Source organism: Bufo gargarizans, chromosome 3 (assembly GCF_014858855.1).
Source record: "Bufo gargarizans isolate SCDJY-AF-19 chromosome 3, ASM1485885v1, whole genome shotgun sequence".
In the NCBI taxonomy this organism is placed as follows: Eukaryota; Metazoa; Chordata; class Amphibia; order Anura; family Bufonidae; genus Bufo; species Bufo gargarizans.
The window spans coordinates 48,202,868-48,216,867 of NC_058082.1; the positions used below are offsets into that span (position 1 = coordinate 48,202,868).

Below are 14,000 nucleotides of genomic sequence, written 5' to 3' on the forward strand. Positions count from 1 at the left end.
TCCAACACCGTATTAGTATGGTGTGCCTAATAATTCTTTAGGTGAGTATGTGCCAAACAGCCAGTGAGAGCCAATGCCAGCAAGAAGCAGGCCACAGTCTGCATGGAAGGGACAGCAAAGCTACTGCGGCGGCTGCGGCCGCCAGGAAGGTGGAGAGCGAGGCCAGTGGGTCCGAGCCACCAGAAACTGGGAGGGGAGGAGCAAAGCGGCAATGGGCACATACTGTGGCCATAACAAAATTATTCACTTGGTGGTATTAATCATCCACTGAATGGAAGTATTATTCACTGACTGGCTGTATTATTTAGCGATGATATAGCAGGATTACTTACTCACTGAATAGAGATACAATTTGTTCATTGCAAGGCAGCTAGCAGAAAACCTAGAACTGGCCCTGTAATTACCACATTCTAGGTGTGAAGAGAAAAGGTCTAAACTTCCGTTTTTTGCACAAATGCTGAAATACATTTAATATTAAATTACTCAAAATCATGAAATGTCTTCAAAATGATGTTCATTATTATAGCAGGAGCACCTCTGCTGTGGTATGAGGTGCGACATGTTGGTGGCTTAGACTCAACCTGAACATATAATACTACTATTTGCATGCATCGCGACACAATTAAGCACTGGCTGTGCTTCAGAGCAGAAAGTCATTTCCTCACCACTCCAGGAGCTAAAAGTGATCTTCTCTTTGTGATACTCAATTTATACTGCTTCATGTTATAGGCCGCTAAGTGAGTAATAAGACTACACTTTCCAGGCACAAGTCCAATGTTGGTGCTGTTGCTTGCTGAATATTCATGGTTTCTAAAACCCTTTGAAAACGCTCCTCTGTATTAATCAATCTCTCTACGAGTTGGGCCTTTTAGCAGTGACATGAAATCACAAAAAAAAAACATACAAACACAATCTTAGCTACATCACAATCAGCTCTTCGATGTGGACATTTTCTGCACATGGGCAGCTAACATGATACAGTAGTATTAATGTAAAGTGGTTGTCCCATCAGAAACATGCCCTTTCAGAGAGCAGCTCCCAGTGCTATCAACCGATCACCCGGGTCCGGCTCCAGGTAAGGGGGCATAACTACTGTGTGGGGGCACTAAGAACACATAACTACTGTGTATGGCACAAAGGGCACTGGGCAGAATTGGTCATGTCTAGACATGCACTTGGCAGAGTAAGAGGTATGGCTTGGTGTAAAGAAATCTGCCACCGCACGATGCAGTTGTCCCTTCTGGGGTTTTCCAAAACTTGGGAGGTATGCCTCTGTTACGTCCATATGCTCTAAAGGGGCATATTGACAAGGGGTTGTCTTCATAAAACAAACCCTTTAATCCGGCAACAATAGGACCTGGTGCTGGTTTACCAGATGGTCGTGGAAAAGTACACACAACGCACTTGCAAGGACCGAGAACCTTCAGTAAGAGAGCTCAAAATTAGAGATAGCGTAAAGTAAGCTTGTGCTGCCATTTTGTTATATAATCAGAAAAAAGTTCCCAGTTGGAACGCCATTCACATCAGGGACCCATTCTTCACGTGCCAGAGGTGGGACCTGCCCCTATCAGACATGCATGGCATATCATATCAACGTATCATAAATGTCCCAGATGGGAATAGCCCTTCAATGTCTGATCACTGGATGTTAATCCTCTAAAAACCTGTGGGTCAGAGAAGACATAGCCTTATTATCTTTCCTGCTTTTATTTATTTGACCGTTTACAATATCTATTAATTATTTAGATTATTATTTATTTTTTATTACTGGGGGTCAGGTCAGCAGGGAACATATGAAATCTTTGTGTTCACTGCCATTCCCAATTAATAAATAATGATTAAGTGATTTTATGATTAAAGGAAGCCCTTAGATCACTCTTACCAGCAGATTGCATCTTCTCTGCATAAACTCCCCCCCTTTATGCTCAGAAAGTCACAGTGACATCATCAACGATGTAATTAGGGTTCCCTATTATTCTCTAAGTGCGATAAATGCAGTAGCACGCAAAGCTATCAAAAAGGAGTATGTTGTTTTTTTTATGCACAGATTGATCCAGGGAAAGGTTAAAAGAGGCAATGGTTAACAAAAAATTAAAAATATAATTAAACACTCAAGGGAAATAATTGCTTCTTACAGCAGATTGGATTAGTGGGCGACAATGCAGAATCTGAAGGCTGATGCCGAGATCCTACATTGCCATTCCCAAAGAACAGAAGAGCTGCTGGCACATATAAGGACCTACAGTCCTAACTGCCAGGACGACTATTGCAAAAGCCCAGCTCATTTCTTAAAGGGAGAAGAAATGTAACTACCAGGGGAGCAGACAGAGGCTGCTTTGGGGCCCAACAACAAAGGGGGCCCATCTCAACTCAAAAGTTGCAGGTAGCGGTAAAATGTATGTAAGGTGGCATAGAAAACGGAATGCGTTTCCATTGTAAACTTTCCATCGATGCGCATGTTTACCCTATGTGCAGGGTGTCTATTATCCCTGTACTGTGACATCACTGTGTCTATTATCCCTGTACTGTGACATCACTGTGTCTATTATCTCTGTACTGTGACATCACTGTGTCTATTATCTCTGTACTGTGACATCACTGTGTCTATTATCTCTGTACTGTGACATCACTGTGTCTATTATCTCTGTACTGTGACATCACTGTGTCTATTATCTCTGTACTGTGACATCACTGTGTTTATTATCCCTGTACTGTGACATCACTGTGTCTATTATCTCTGTACTGTGACATCACTGTGTCTATTATCTCTGTACTGTGACATCACTGTGTTTATTATCCCTGTACTGTGACATCACTGTGTTTATTAGCCCTGTACTGTGACATCACTGTGTTTATTAGCCCTGTACTGTGACATCACTATGTTTATTATCCTGTTCTGTGACATCACTGCGTTTATTATCCCTGTACTGTGACATCACTGTGTCTATTATCCCTGTACTGTGACGTCACTGTGTTTATTATCCCTGTACTGTGACATCACTGTGTCTATTATCTCTGTACTGTGACATCACTGTGTTTATTATCCTGTACTGTGACATCACTGTGTTTATTATCCCTGTACTGTGACATCACTGTGTTTATTATCCCTGTACTGTGACATCACTGTGTTTATTATCCCTGTACTGTGACGTCACTGTGGTTATTATCCCTGCAATGTGACATCACTGTGGTTATTATCCCTGTACTGTGACATCACTGTGTTTATTATCTCTGTACTGTGACATCACTGTGCTCATTATCCTTTACTGTGACATAATTTTGTTTATTATCCCTGCGGTGGGGCCACATTCCAAGTTTTGCTATGGAGTCCCATAGTTAATTTGTTATGCCCCTGGCCAAAATGCACGGATATGTTTTTCAGTCAGAGGTCGGTGCATCGTTTTCTGGGCCCTCATATGCAAGATCCACAGTACATTAGTATTTCTAGTATGAGTATCATGTATGATCGTACCTGGTTAATTTTCTTCCATAGATTGAGGACAGGAGATAATTCATTGGACCACAAATCTCTGTCAAACTTCGATCCTGCAGTGACTGCTCGGCTCAGGATCCGCAACTGTGATATCACCTACATAGGAGACAGCAGAAAATGGTCTTCAGGAACCCTAATAAAGATTCTGAACATGTCTGGCAGTATTCAGGTAGGATGTATGTGACCTCAATGAGCAGGTCCTCTAGGTGTAAAGGCAACACCCCCGTTGCTCCTAGAGGCTCATTTGCATATATTACAACATAATGTTTCTCAGCAATGCGGGTACATATGAACATGGGACCAACACAGATGCCTTCAGCTGCCAACGCACAAGCAACAGGTCAGCTAGTTTCATAGGTACAAAACTGCTGACAGATGCCCTTTAACACAACTGATTTCTTACTAAAGAGGTTTTCCGAGTACAATACTCTCCACCGGATAGGAAATCAATATCTTCCTAGGCCACTGATTTCATGTTCATAGTCACATGGCCTATGTGCAGCTCAGTGAATGGGCCTGGGCTGCAATACTAAGCCCAGCCACTATCCAATATATGGCGCTGTACTTGGTATGCTGTGAGGAGGGTGCAGTGATCACTGGAGCGCCTCAGACTCTTCAAGCATTAGCATTAGAAATGGCGGGTGCCAGGAGTTGAACCCCCTGAGGATAGGTCATATGTGTCGACATGTGTTTACATAATGTTTTTGATGATCCTTCTGAACAAATTGGACAAAAAAATAAAATAAAAATCATATAGATAAAAAACAAGCAAATAACAAAGGTAGAATCCATTAAACATTCTTGGTCTAGTAATACACACATACATTGTAATAAGCTGGAGGTGCTTTACTAGGTCTAATTGGTTAACAGTAATTTCCTAGAAATGGGCAATTCACACTTCACACAAGTACTAAAGAGAAAAAGGAGAAAAGCCATGGACGATCTATGTGAAAATAAATACCCGTATGGTGAATAGACAAAGCCTGGTACAGTCAGAGTAGAAAGCACCGGCGCCTGTCACTTGACAGATGGTTCTAATTAAGTGCTAGCCCAAGTAAAGATTCTGGGGCTCCTCGCTCTTCGTGTGCCTTTTCCCAGTCAACCGTGAAATTACTTCCCAGCTTTAATAACAAAAAGATACACCCGATTTTTCATACTACAAACAACAACGCAATTAGTAATGGGTTAAAAAACGATGAGGGCAAAATAAATGTTTGACCCTCCTTTGTCATGCTGTCATGTATAGACTGAGTGCTGAGGCTCGAGCTGCCATGATAAGACAGAAAGACATCGGCTGAACAGTATTTTCTTCAGATTCAAGGAATCAAATATTTGTCAGGGTCACAATGCACGGGTATAATGATGGCGAACGATCAGCCGTAACATGAAGACCACCTGCAGCCAGAACAGTCCTGACTCGCTGAGGCATGAACGCCACAAGACCTATGAAGGTCTACACATGATTCGGCTGGCCTGCAAAAAAAGATAGAACATGTCCTACACATGTCTGTTTTGCGGACAAGGATAGGACAAAAAAAAAAAAATGGCAGCATGCACATGGTCGGTATCCATGTTTTACAGATTTGCGGTTTGTGGACTGCAAAACACATACGATCAAGTGCATCAGACCTTAGGCTGGTTTCACATCTCCGGCATTGTGATCCGGGAGCCAGTTCCTGCAGAGAATGCCGGGAATCGACCGGACACAAACCGCAACGTGTAATGGTTTCTGTCCAGCAGATTCTCGGGATTTGTGGTATTGGGGCCAGATCGCCGCCAGACCCCATTATAGTTAATGGGGCTGTCAGACATTTCATTTGCATCTGGCAGTGACGGATCCTGAGAATTCTTTGCCGGAACAGCCTGCCGGAGTTATGAAACTAGCATTAAAGTGGAACTATCATTTTATTTTTATTTGTGTAATGTATAGGGGCAGTGATACTGACCATTTTTGTAAAATACTTTAATTACTGAAATTGTAAATTTCTATTAGAAAAATAGCTCTAAAGTGGCCCATTCTGAGCCTTAGCAAAGCTCCTCTGTCTTCTGTTTACATAACTGTGGAGCCTTGCTCAACACTGACTTACATTACACAGGGAGTGTTGAGCAAGGCTCCACAGTTATGTAAACAGAAGACAGAGGAGCGTTGCTAATGCTCAACATGGGCCACTTTAGAGCTATTATTCTAATCGAAATTTACAATTTCAGTAATTAAAGTATATAACAAAAATGGTCAGTATCACTGCCCCTATACATTACACACACAAGAAAAAATTGAATGGTAGTTACACTTTAAAGCCATGTACACCTTTGGGCAATTTTTTATTATTGCATTGTACTCATTTTGAGCTAAAAATAGTTTTTTAAGTTGTTGTTTATTAAAAATATGGTGTCCTTTTTCTGTACAGAGCTGACATGCTCTAGTAGTAGCCTGTGGACTTTCTCTCTTTTTCGTCAGACCAGAAGCTGACGGGCTCCTTATCTCTGCTCTCTGACATTATTGTCACGGATGAGAGTGGGGGAAACCCTCAACCGTGCGATGTCAAGAGGATAAGGGTAGCTGCTAGGCCAGGACGACAGAATCAGGGAGCAGGTCACCTCCTAGCGCGTCCCTAATTCTGAGCCTGACTCCTAACCGTATGAGCCAACCCAGATGGTAGGAGGGCTCATACTCCGGAACCTAGGGTCCCTACTAGCCCTCAGGAAATCCCTGGACTAGGACCTGTTCCTCCTAGACACGGACGAACAGGAGTCTCCACTGGCCAAGGAGCAAGGAGAGGGAAAACATATACAGCATATGGATATGACAGGTGAGCTAAACCAGTACTACACCTACCTGCCACAGACACGCTGACTGGAACCCGTGCACAAGTACTGATGTCCACACAAACATTGAGGACACAGCACACACACAAATCACACAGGTACCCAGGACACCCATAGCTGCAATAAATATAAAGAGCATAAAAACATCTTCTTAACATCATACATATATTTTTATGACCACAAGGTTGGCCCTCACTGGATAGATGGCATATGAGACCAGGAGGATGACTCCAGCATAGAGCATGGCTGGAGTACCCCATAGCTACAGGCATCCAGCAGGAGCTAAATAGCCCAAGTAGCCACACCCACACACACACACATACTAGGAAAGGAGTTAACCCTTCCAACACCAGACAAGGAAATTGTCACTTAAAGGGGAAATGCACACACAACTAAATCCGGTGCAAACCAAACATGAAAAGTGAACACATACAAACACACGTTGCTAGATGCAACCGCATGCCTTGACAGCGAGCCGCCTGGCAACCAGCTCAGGCTGCTACACTGCCAACAACATCATGTTGCCAGCGGCAACCACACGTGAGACAACATACTAACTGCCCTCACCTGCGGTAGACAACAAGCAGACCACTGACAACTGCATGCGACACAAAGAGTCACGACCAAACACAGTCGTGACAATTATAAACACTCACTATAGCTCAGTTCTTATCTTACTGATAATAATGTGGTTTAAGTAAGTGTTTATGACCTCTTAGTAGTTTAGAGAGAAGGGCTATTAGAGGACTGGCACAGTGAAAGTGAAAGTACCAGTCACACAGCTAGAAAAGCAGTTAACCTTTTGTGACAGAACAGCTCAATATTTTTAATAAAGACCAATTTTAGACCAGATTTTTAGCCAAATATGATTAAAATGCAATCATAAAAATGATTGCCTCCGAAGGTGTACATAGCCTTTAAGGTGCTTTTATATGGCCCGAGAATTGGGCAGATGTAAATGTGCCGCCGATTACCCGATGAATAAGCAAAATGCTTGTTCATTGGGTGATCCTGTCTTTCATGAAAGCACCACCGATCATAGCTTGTCGGCAGCAGATCGTGCTGTCTAAACAAGTGATCTGCTGCTCAGAAGCCATGATTCTGGATGAGGGATCATTATAGTGATTCCTTGTCCACATACAGTGAAGGAGATGGCGACATGTAAATACAGTTGTCTCCTTCACTGAGCGAGCAGCCGACTGTCGGGAAGGAACACAATCGGCCTGTGTAAATCCAGCTTTAGGCATGAATCTGATTCACATTATCAACTTCCTAAGGGTCCATTCACACATGCATGTGTGTTTTGCGGATCCGCAAAACACGGACAGCGGCAATGTGCGTTCCGCATTTTTCGGACCGCACATTGCCGGCACTAAGAGAATATGCCTATTCTTGTCGGCAAAAGCGGACAAGAATAGGACATGTTCTATTTTTTTCGGGAACGGAATTGCGGACCCGAAAGTGCTAGTCCGCAATTCCGTATCCGGGCAGCACATCGTGCTTCCCCATAGAAATAAAAGGGGTCCGCAATTTTGCGGAACGAAATTGCGGACGTGTGAATGGACCCTTAGGCTGAGTTTACACTTCAGTTATTATATCAGTTATTTTCAGCAGTGATTGCGAGCCCAAACCAGTAGTGAAGCCTACTCAGAGATAAGGTGTAATAGAAGGGTCTGCACCCGTTCTGTGCTTTTGACTCGCACCTGATTTTGGCTCACAATAACGGATGGAAATAACTCACCAAATAACTGAAGTGTGAACTTGGCCTTAGGGTGCTGGGACACGTGGCTGCTGTGCTGCATTTTGGCTAAAAACCTTGTTTATAAAACGCATGCGGTTTTTCCAACAACATACTTGAGTTTATGGCAGTTGCAGAGAGAGCAGAGCCTCTAGGTGTAATGGCAACGCCCCCATTGCTCCTAGAGCCTCATTTGCATATATAATACCATCATTTTTCTCAGCAGTGTGGGCACATAAGAACATGGGACCAACACAGATGCCTTCAGCTGCCAAGTGCACATGTAACAGGTCAGCCAGTGTCATAGGTACAGAACTGCTGACAGATTTATACTATTGTTTACAAGCAGAGTTCCTCTTTAATATGCTCCTCTGAATGACGTCACACCCTGTGAATGGAGTACACCAGTGATTATATTAAGTATCGGGTTGAAGTGGAAAAGTTAAGTAAAGCACCTTACTGAATGTGATTTAATTACTAAGCTGACTGTAAATATGGAAATCACGCGCTTCCAGCAGATTGTTAACAGCCCCGACACGTTCCTTTAGAAATTGTAAAACATGGAACCTCCTATAATTTTCCTATCACTCTGGCTGATTGCATGAGCGGAGCGGATCGTCTCTCTACGTGATTCATCATGGTGACAGGTGTTTCGGTATTATCTTACCGCCATGACAACAGCTGTCATTACTCTGGTGGCTGACAGCACCAAGCCGTCAAGCTGGAGGGCAACCCCTCTCAATATAGCATTCATCTTATTCATATTTGTAATTAAACTAAGTGCCGTGTGAGATAACACAATGTACATGATGATGAGGATGTGTCTCTACTGTGCCGTATATATGGGAGCCATAAAACTGCATAGAGCACCTCTGGATCATGCATGATACCGGGCTGACAACTGCGAGGCTACCCGACAGTCTACGTCACTAGTGTGATCCGCACAAATATTTGTTTCTTTCTATACCGGGTCATGTACCACAGAACTGAACACTGGGTTTGACACTAACACATTTACTGTGCAAATTACCAGTTTGTGCAGTAGGTGTTTACACACATTATATGTAGCAGTTTGTGCTCCAGAGCTGTTATTCCTACAGTATACAACTATATCGCAGTATGTATACTACAGGTGTAACTCCAAAAATTTGAATATCGTGCAAAAATCCATTTATTTCAGTAATGCAAATAAAAGGAATTGCAATAATGCAGCTTCAAATTAGAATTTTGTGAAAAGGTTCAATATTCTAGGCTCAAAGTGTCAGCTAATTAATCCATACCCCCTGAGCAAAGGGGACCTGAGATTGTGACTTTGGGGTTTTATAAGCTGTAAGCCATAATCATCCAAATTATACCAAATAAAGGCTTGAAATATCTCGCTTTGCCTGTAATGAGTCTCATATATTAGTTTCACCTTTTAAGCTGCATTACTGAAATAAATGAACTTTGCACGATATTCAAATTTTTCGAGTTTCACCTGTGTACCTAGGTCACCTATTCACACCTACATACACAGGCCTTTCCCTAATCTGTACCTACTTGTCTCCTCCTTTCTGTATTCATGTTGATCTTGTGTATGTTATAGAGGCCATACACATGGGATGTCAACTGAACCCGCAAATATTTTATGCTGGTGTTCTAACTTTCCTCCTATGTGAGATGTCAAGGGAAAGAAGGATTGAGATACGGTCTGTCTATCCCATCTACACCTATCTACCCATCTAATCTATCCAAACTAATCTATCTACCCATCTAATCTATCCAAACTAATCTATCTACCCATCTAATCTATCCAAACTAATCTATCTACCCATCTAATCTATCCAAACTAATCTATCTACCCATCTAATCTATCCAAACGAATCTATCTACCTATCTAATCTATCCAAACTAATCTATCCAAACTAATCTATCTACCTATCTAATCTATCCAAACTAATCTATCTACCTATCTAATCTATCCAAACTAATCTATCTACCTATCTAATCTATCCAAACTAATCTATCTACCTATCTAATCTATCCAAACTAATCTATCTACCTATCTAATCCATCCAAACTAATCTATCTACCTATCTAATCCATCTATATAACCAACCATCTATCTATCTAAGCATCCATCAATCTAACTAACCAACAAACCATCCATCTATCTAAACATGCATCATACATTCAAACAACAGCTGTAAGACTCGCTGCCCTTGGCCTCTGCTGCCCTTGGCCTCTGGTGTTTGGTCACCAGTGTTTGCTGGTTTTCATTTGAAAGTGGATCAGCTATCCTGGCTCATTTATAAATGCTAGTGTGAAGGTGGATTTAGATGAATGACCATCCATGTGATGTAAGGATGTCTTAAGTCTGCTGCAATAAATACTGCTCGTACAGAATGGCTTTCTGGGGACACAGAGTGGGAAACTTCTCTCTCTCTCTCTATAATGTCCATATACTCAATAGGCGTTGCCTTCCATTGTAAAATCACAGGAAATACATCATGACAAACTCAGCTCTGCAACATCTGGATATATTTTTATATAATTATTAAAGGGGGATATCCACAACTTAAAAAAAACTCTTTTACCCACTTATCTGGAGGACTTTTTTTTCCTCTTTCTGCACCTTCATCTCCCAGGATGCATCGCAACTAGTTCTTGTTAACCCCTTCCTCTCCAGCATCCAAAATTGTCTCTCAAATATGTCTGTGAATATTCTAATTCATCCAGGTCATGGTATATCAGTAGTAATAAATCAGAGCAACTAGTATTTTTTTTTTTCTTAAAGATTTTTTGGTAGTCCTCTGACTGGCTTTCTCAATTAGAATGTCTTGTATGAGGCTCCACCTGTATAAAATACTGGTGACTCCTGCTACAGTTGGGCCTCTTTCACACAGGCGTGACGGATTGGCTCCGGATGCGTTCAGGGAAACTCGCACCATTTTGCAAGCAAGTTCAGTTAGTTTTGTCTGCGATTGCGTTCAATTTTTTCCATGCGAGTGCAATGCGTTTTGATGCGTTTTTTACGCGTGTGATAAAAAACCTAAAGGTTTACAAACAACCTCTCCTAGCAACCATCAGTGAAAAACGCACTGCATCCGCACTTGCTTCCGGATGCTATGCGTTTTTCACCGAAACCCTATTCACTTCTATCGGGCCAGGGCTGCGTGAAAAACATGCTGCGATTTTCACGCAACGCAGAACTGATGCATGAAAAAAAAGCTTATGTACACAGACCCTTTAAAATGAATGTGTCAGGATTCAGTGCGGGTGCTATGCGTTCACGAATTGCATCTGCGTGGAAAACACGCTCGTGTAAAAGGGGCCTTATGGAGGTAAGGTGTTGAATGCATTTACATGATTGAGGCTATTAGCTATTAGGTGTAGAGGGGTGCGACCTCTAATGTCTGCCACTTACAATGCGGCTATAACACCTCTCTCGAGGCTGTTTAACCACATCTAATTGCTTCAGTCACGCAAATGCAATCAACACCTTACCTGCATGATTGAAATATGAGTCACCTGTGACGCATACAGGGGAGTGGGGGGAAATTCCCCACCGTATAAGGTAGGAGAACGGGGAAGCAGCTAGGCCTGAACACCAGGAAAAGGAAGCAGGTCACCTCCTAGAGCCTCCCTAATCCTGGCCCGGACTCCTAACCATGTGAGCAGACGCAGATGGTATGTGGGCTCATACACAGGAACCTGGGACCCCGAGTAGCCCCGAGGATCCCTGAAATAAGGTTAGGAGCAGGAGACGACCTGTTAATCCCAGACGCGGATGGACAGGAGCCTCCACCGGCCTAACTGCAAGGAAAAGGAAAGCCAATGAACAGCCACAGAAACAGCAGGTAAGAGCCCAAAAACAACACACGATTACCTGCCACGGCCACAACGACAACAGGACCCCCATGCAGACAGAAAGCATGGCGGCCAAAGGCAGAGCTGCTCACCGACTTGTGATTCTCCCCCCCCCCTCCCCCCAGGAACCCTGACACCCCCTTCCGGAGGTTATGCAACTCACAGGGGAAAATATCTAGCAAACATGCTGGAAGACAGACACCAGACATAACCCACATCAACAGACGCCAGACATGTAACAACAACTAGACATACAACAGACCCCGCACATAACCCACACTAAACATAGGGATACAAGGGAAGGTAAAGACATAGGGGAGATATCAAGGTGACATTAATGTCTAGCTAGGAGGCCCTCCTAATAGACAGATGGTATATTCAGGATAGGAGCAGCACCCCAGCTCACACAAAGGCTGAAGGGCCACTAACCTCAGGCTCACAACACAAAATATAAAGAGCCAAGAGGCCACACCCAAGACACACCAGCCAGATAATTAATCCCTCCGGCACAAGACAGGGAAGGACCCAGGGGAAAGGAGGAGCCACCTACATATGCTGCAACAACAACATGTTGCCGCAGGCAACAGCATGCACGGCAACCGTTACATGGCGCGCACACAACAGAGGCCGTGACATCAACAGTATTCAATGCCGGAGAATCCTCGTACAAGTAACTCTAAATGACGCGTAAAATGTCTTCTAGAAAAAAAATATATAACAAGTCCAGTTGCTCTAATAAGTCCCTCAAATATAACCCCAGAGATACATGTGGTATGTAATTGCAGTGGCTGGGTTTGGGATGGCCCCAAGGCACTACATAATGCCACCACGATCTCCTTCTCCCCGATGTCTAGGGAGATATAGCTATATGTTTCTATGGATTTAGAAGTAGGGATGAATGAAAGGTGCCTGGGCCGCTTCACTATGAGATCACTACGCCAACACTGAGAGGAGAGGAAGAGAGCAGAGAAGTTAGCGAGCATGTGCGTCCACCTCTGGATGCAATAGAAGGTGGACCAGAGGGATAAACAGCAGGGGGCGCTACCAGAAAGGAAAATGAAATGTACATAAAAACCCCAGAATATTTTATTGCATACATATTTTAATAATACTTGATTTGAAATGCCTTATTCATTGCATAGTAATACTTTTGGTTTTGGTTAATAAGTGGTGGTGATCTCAGAATTATTACAACATTTTTCTGGGTCCACAATTCATTACTGCTATACTAAGCTGCTTTATATGAAATCCTCTGTGAACATTTTCATTATTTTCCCAAAGTAAAACAGAAACCGCCCGGAAAGTCCTTGACATTGGCTGCCGTTCTCAGCATAGCCGTCCACTGCTCTACAGTTAAAAGAACTTTGTGGCTGAATTCCCACATAAATAATTGGTCTAATGCGTTGGCAAACCTTGTGGTGCCCTTACGATGTTCTCAAAGTGTGACTCCCCAGCTAACACCATGCGATTCGCCGTGCCGGCCGGTTAAGGCGGGTAAATTACCTCTTCTGTATATTTGTCCTTAGCAGTTAGACCTGAACCATTGCTTCTTATTACACGTTTACTCTAATAACAGACTAGTTTTATGCTTCCGAATACCTTTTGCTGGTTACTTTATGACTTCTTATTACATTTTTGTATGGAGACAGCAGAATAAGGGCAATTTTTATGCTCTGCACTGAGACATTCCTTCTAGCTCTGCTAGACTGAAGATTAAAACACTGGAAAAGCGAGATCTCACATCTATGTGTCCCAGTGGAAATGTCTTCTTGAAAACGCTGACAAATCTGCAGGCCGTGTTCTTCTCTACATATACAGGAAATGTATAGGAAAACAAAAGAAGGGATCTGCCAGTTAAAACCAGATAGCGGCACAAATACTTTTTTAAAATTTGTTTTTATTTTCTGATTACAGATTTTTTCACCCTTTCGCTACTAGGGGCGTACATGTACGGTGCTGGAGCAATAGCCAAACATGGTGCCCACTGGCACATGCAGCTGGCATCATGGCCGGTAGGTCTCCGCTGTTTCAAACAGGAGAGACCTGCGGCTAATTACCACGACCGCCAATAATGCTGATCGTGGTAATTAAAGC

General features: G+C 43.0%; 1 protein-coding gene across 2 annotated transcripts in view; it reads right to left on the minus strand.

Moving 5' to 3' along the window:
- Nucleotides 1-14,000, minus strand: part of DYNC2H1 (dynein cytoplasmic 2 heavy chain 1) — a 478,712-nt gene that overhangs the window by 102,478 nt on the left and 362,234 nt on the right. For both annotated transcript variants that reach the window (XM_044284009.1, XM_044284008.1), the window contains one exon: nt 3,473-3,589. In XM_044284009.1, the coding sequence (XP_044139944.1) occupies nt 3,473-3,589 (117 nt within the window). The remainder of the gene's footprint in view (nt 1-3,472; nt 3,590-14,000) is intronic.